General features: G+C 35.3%; 1 protein-coding gene across 1 annotated transcript; it reads right to left on the reverse strand.

Annotated features, from left to right (window-relative positions):
• Window positions 1-3,806: 3,806 nt before the first annotated feature.
• On the reverse strand, window positions 3,807-5,714 carry LOC113774312 (probable (S)-N-methylcoclaurine 3'-hydroxylase isozyme 2). The gene is made up of 2 exons (XM_027318864.1): window positions 4,845-5,714; window positions 3,807-4,457 (listed from the first exon to the last, which is right to left on the reverse strand). Exons 1-2 carry the CDS (start codon window positions 5,712-5,714, stop codon window positions 3,807-3,809), a joined length of 1,521 nt encoding a protein of 506 aa, XP_027174665.1.
• Window positions 5,715-6,021: the final 307 nt, after the last annotated feature.

Consider the following 6,021-nt stretch of genomic DNA (forward strand, 5'->3'; position numbering starts at 1 on the left):
TTAGTATTGTTATTTTAAATGAACAAGTGAGATGGATGTAATTTTTGAAACCTCAACGGTGCTAAGTGAAATAGTCAAAAACCTCAAGGGAGGTTTTTGAAATTATTGTCCCTTTTAAAAACTGAAAAACAGCATATAGCAAAAAACTATTTACACACCAATTCAAATCCAATGACAAATTAGAATAACAAAAGTTGTTCCAAAAGACAAAGAAAATTATTAGCTTCAGAATCCATGCACTTGTAACCACAATTTGCACAACAATATCCATTTGTGAGGAGGCCAGCACCATATTTCCTCAACGGGACCTAGTGGATCCAGTGTCCTGAACATTGTTATGGAAACCCATCCCGTCTTCAATGCCACTTACCAAGCACCTCTTGAGATTGCATCAATCGGTTAGGTCAGCTGCCGAAATCGTTATGAAGGTTCTGATAAGCACATAAAACAAATGCCAGTTCAATTATTCATGAATCATATAAATTTTTGCCATTTTCCGCAATAAAATGAGAGGTAGTTGTAAGGTAATCATAGAGAAGACCAAAAACCAGTAAAATTTATCCCAATAGTTAGATACTTGGGCAAGCACAGAACTCAAGTTCTGAACAGACTTGTTCCTACTGTAAAAGTGATCAACGGAGAGGTCCAAGGAACTTCTGAGTTACCCTGTTTTTTTTTGTTGCATAAGTCTCAGTGCTAACATCTGGAATTTATAATTTGTAAATCTCTTGGGTTTTTGCTGGTACTACTTGGGCAAATGTGCTATGTTATGGGCCGTTGCTCCGCATGGGCCCATAACACAATTGTAAAGCTCCGCATGGGCCGTTGCTCAAGTTGTATAGCTTGCTTTGATTTCAATACAAGTTCTAACGTTTCCGTAAAAATAAAAAATATGCTATGTTATGTTGATACGTGGAGAGTGTTTGGATAGGAGATTATTTGAAATATTATTTAGAATAATTACTGCAATACTTTTTACGATGTAATGTATTTAAAATAAAAAAATTAATTAGAAAATAAAAAAAATTAGTTGAAAACGTATTTGTGATACAAGTAAAATATTATTTAAAAAAATTATGATATCCAAATTGTTATTTTGGCTTGAAGCGTGTGCCCTGAGTCATAATGATGTCTACATATACGGTGTTATTCTTGTTGGGACCTAGCCGAAAGAAAAGAGATGTTGAGAAGAAAGATTTAAGCAATGGCGCGCCTTCTGTAGATCATTGGGCCAAAATAAAGTATGGTTTGAACTCTTTAGCTGGATATTATGCTTCAGATTCAATTATCTCTGAATATCCTCCACACCGCTACCGTGTAACACAATCAGCTGATAACATGAAACCATTCTGCAATAAAATGAGAGGTGGTTGTAAAGTAAAACAAAATCATGCAAATTTGGAGGACAATTAATCATCCCCCAGACAGAATAAATAAATCATTAAAGAAGCATTTGTACCTAGTAAATCTCTCTCTCTCTCTCTCTCTACTCTTTGTTCGAAGCATTTTCCCCTCTGTAAGCATCTATGGTTGCTAGGCGAGGAAGCCATAGGCTCCCTTGTGGTGATGCTCTATTAGTTAAACAGGAGTAATGTAGTAATGGTCCCTAATATTTGATTTGTGTGCACAACTAATCCCTAGTATTTTGACTAAAACAAATATGGTCAACAGAGATATTTCATTTTATGCATATTGACGACAATTAACAGAAATTTTATATTGACTGGAGGTCAAAATCTAATTGCCGTTACTCAACAAATTTGAATTTGTACTTTTGGTCCATAATGTTTGAAATTTGAGTCATTATACTTTTTAAACTTGTAAATAGTGATATTGAGTGTTTTAGAATGAAATGGGTTGCAAATTAGAACAAAATTGTGTTAAATGGGTGACAGAAATTCTAATTATTAAACTTTTTTCTTCCTTTTCATTTTTTGTTTCATTTATTCGTGCCACTAGTTTCTCATATAATTCTTCTCTTTTCCATAAGCAGTCTCAAATTTGATACAAATACATAGGTAATATTTCACACTATTAATAATTAATTAATACTGAGTCTAATAATTTTCTCACTTTTAGTGATCATTAGATAGCTTATTTGAATATCCCTTTAAAATACAAGAAATATTTACTATATGTACATTATTTACCTTTTTTTTTGCATTGTTATAGATTAAGTTTGAAATGAAGTCAATGTTTTAAAAAATTATTTAAATTACTGAATTGTTATGAAAGTACGAGAATATTAAAATAAATACTTTGCGACTTTAGTATTGCAGCATCGGATTTTGATAGGTAGGAAGACAATAAAAAAAAATAAGTTTTTTTCTATTATTCTTAGACTTACTTCATGTTGGTACTTACCTTCACTAGTTTTTATAATTATGATTCCTAGCCACGACAATTTGAAGCCTATGTCCACGCAAGTCATGCAAGAATTTGTGCAGTAGTAACTACTCCCTCCGTCCCATTGATAGTGTCATACTTTCCTTTTTGAGCTGTCCCAAAATATTTGTCACTTGCTAAAAATAGTAAAGACTTATCATTCACTTTCACTCTTTTACCCTTTTGGTCCCCACAATAATCAAGTTATGTATGCCCTTTGAGCCCACTTGTTCAGTATTCATGTGTTTGAAAAGCCCATGTGAATATGTGCGTGGAGTGAAAAACCATGAGAAACTTGGTTGAAACCTCAGCGTGCAAAGCACGCACAAGATATGTGCAAACAAAACAAAAGTTCTGGTCCTACCATCCAGAAGTTGTTTAGGCTTTAATTTGAAATGGCAGAACCGATTGCATTTACACGAAGAGCTTGGGCGAGGGACAAAACGGTAAGCAACTCACCTATGCTGGAACTATTCATAAAAAGCATAGTTTTCTAAGTGCGACGAAATTTTTGGGACGGAGGGAGTATAATAAACTCATATATTAAAACTACATTTCTTCCACTAATTTTTAATTTACATTTTATCGTTATACTGTCATCTTAATTAATAAGCAAAAGATATTTAGGCTAAACAATAATGTTGTGCTGATACAAAGTGTTATCATAAAAGTTTACAGGGATTTAGGAATAAATTTACCATATATTTAATTCAATTCACATTTCATTTCATCTTAAAGCCCTAATTATAACTACTTGCAAACTAAGAGATGATATTGATTGAAACTTCAAATATTAGGGAGAAAAAAAATGCAAAATAAGAACTTTTGACTGATGCCAATTCGATTTTGATTGTTAATTATTGTGATTTTGTCCTAATTTTTCCTAACGTCCAAATCTTTAGAACCAGGTTTGTTTTGGCCAAAACATCCAGAGCCAATTTGACAAGCAGGCCAAACATTGGAGATTATATATAATTGCATTTCTCCCTAGTTATTTTAAATCGAGTGTTATGTAGTGTGTATGACTTTTGGATATTCATGGTTTCTTACATATATGCCTAGTTTTCTTCCTTTTTTTTTTTTTTCTTATTTCTCTTACATTGAGCATACGAGCCAGTTCATATTTTTTTTTCAATTATTTATCACGACAGTGCTTACAAAAGCAGCTTACATTAGGGTTTACAAATTTCACGAAATGATTTTTCATATTAAATCACATTTAATAATAGGAGGATCCCATCTCCAAATAATTAAAGAAAAAGAACACAAATTAAAAAGAGTTATTGAATAACAATACAAACTGCAAATTCCTCTTAAGTAGGAGAAATGTCACAAAACATTACATAGTATTTGAACCAATAACTTCGACAGACACACATATAGAAATTTTACCATTGATTCATATTAAATGGAAGCTGAAACTAAAACTTTTTTAATCCTAGTGCTTCAGCCCAATCTTTCTGCATGTCATTTCTGATTCTCGGAATCAATAGCAGAGGGTTTTCCCTTGCAAGTGTAAAGCCGAACTTTTCACTCATGTCAAGATTGGTTGGTTCCATTCCTGGTGGATGAAGCCAATCAAATGCATAAACCAGTGAGGCAAGAAGCAACTGAATCTGCTTGAGAGCTAGAGGATATCCAGCGCATATTCTTCTACCTCCACCAAAGGGCAAGAGTTCGCAATGAGTTCCCTTGACATCAAGACTTGTGCCAAGGAATCGTTCTGGTTTGAAGCCTTGAGGGTCTTCCCAAGACTTTTCATCTCGTCCCAAGGCATATGCATTTACAACCACCAAGCTATCCTTCGGAAGATTGTAGTTCATGAGCTCGCAAGTTTGTGATGCACGACGAGGTACAAGAAGTGGGGTCGGAGGATGCAGTCGAAGTGTTTCTTTGATACAAGCTTGTAAATATGGTAGCTGTGTTAAGTGCTTCTCACTTACGGCTGTTCCTTCAACCTCATTTTTCATAAGTTCATCAAGAAGTTTAGAAGAGGCTTCTTGGTTTCTTGTTAGTTCTGCCATTGCCCATTCAATTGCTGTGCTGATGGTTTCAGAACTAATCAAAAACTCCTGCGATAAAATAGAAGTTAGTAAGATAGTGAGTTATTTCCGCTAAATCTTCTGCTATTTTTATGCTCTGCTGACGCTACAAGTTTGCCACCTATGAAGACTTAGTTTAGAGGTGAAAACAAACAAGGTTGAGATTTTGGAATCTAGTCTCACTGTTGTGAGTTGTAATCTAGTATAAGACTGATTAATAGTTGCAATATCAGGTGCAGATTGGACTGCTACCCTTCTATCTAAAAAGCAAAATGCTAGTGTTCCACTTATACCCATTGTCATATATACTACAAATTTCATTACTAACACGCGATGTTAATGTAAAAGAACTAAGCTATACCAACGCCAAAAATGACGAGAAAAGGCTACAAATCGAGGAGGTAAATTTTTACGTACCGTTAGCAAGTTATAGATCTGATAATCATCAAATGAGTTTTCAATGAGGACATCTAAAAAGTCCCGGCTGGAGAATGCTACGTCCGCCCTCCCTCCTCTTCTCTTGCTTACGATATCAATCCATGTTTCTCTGAGGATTCGAGTACATTCTACTGCTTTTTGCTTAGTCCAGAAATCTAAACAACCAATTGCAGGAAAAAGATCGGCTAGGCCGGGAATACCAAACTCAAGTAGTCTCCTTATACACCTTCTGACTTCTCCAATGTTCTTCCAGGAAACAATATCTTGGGACACCATGGCGTTACTCATTATATTAGCACTAGTTGCAAGTAATACGTCTGAAATCTTTACAACTTCACCATCTTTAGAAGCCAAAAAGTCTAGCATTTCCTTGGCCTTCTCTAGTCTGATTTGCGAAAAGGATTCGAGTGCCTGAGCTGAGAAAAGCTCAGAGTGGGCAGTGCTACGCAGAAACCTCCATCTTTCATTGCATTCTGCAGCCATTGCGATCATGGAAGTGTCAATTTGTGGTAATATCTTGGCTAGTTGCACAACGTGCCTTCCAGATAAATCCCGATTATGAGTCATGAATATTTCTCTAGCAGCTTCTGGTGATGATGCAACTACCACCAATCTTGCACCAAATCTTAGAGAGATTAGAGGCCCATAAGATTGTGCAAGCCTGGAGAGGGCAATGTGTGGCTTCTTCCCATCAAGGTCGAAAAGGTTGCCTATGACGGGCCATGCAAACGGACCCGGTGGTAGCCGCGTTTTGCGCTGGGTGAAGACAAGAAGTAGAATGGGAGACAAAAGTACAAGAGAAAAGAGAAAGTAATTGTAGTAAGCACCATCAAGACCTGTGATATCCATATTTTGAACAGATCGTATTGATGATATTGCTTTGTGTGGTGCTTGTAGAGTTGTTCTGTGTATATATAGACAGAGCAGAGTGAATGAAATTTTAAGAGCTTGCAAAGGTACTCTTTTTTTTTATTGTAATAATAACATTTGTATAATCTAATCTATCATATTCTATAGTATCGGGAAACCTAAAAAGGCTGTATAAGGGACTAGTAGGTGTGCAGATCCAACTAGACTAAAAGAATACTCTGGCATTTCCTTTGAATTTTTGGATTTTTTTCAAAGCAAGCATACACATTTCCTTTTGACTTTTGGA

The sequence above is a fragment of the Coffea eugenioides genome, chromosome 6 (assembly GCF_003713205.1).
Source record: "Coffea eugenioides isolate CCC68of chromosome 6, Ceug_1.0, whole genome shotgun sequence".
Taxonomy (NCBI): domain Eukaryota; kingdom Viridiplantae; phylum Streptophyta; class Magnoliopsida; order Gentianales; family Rubiaceae; genus Coffea; species Coffea eugenioides.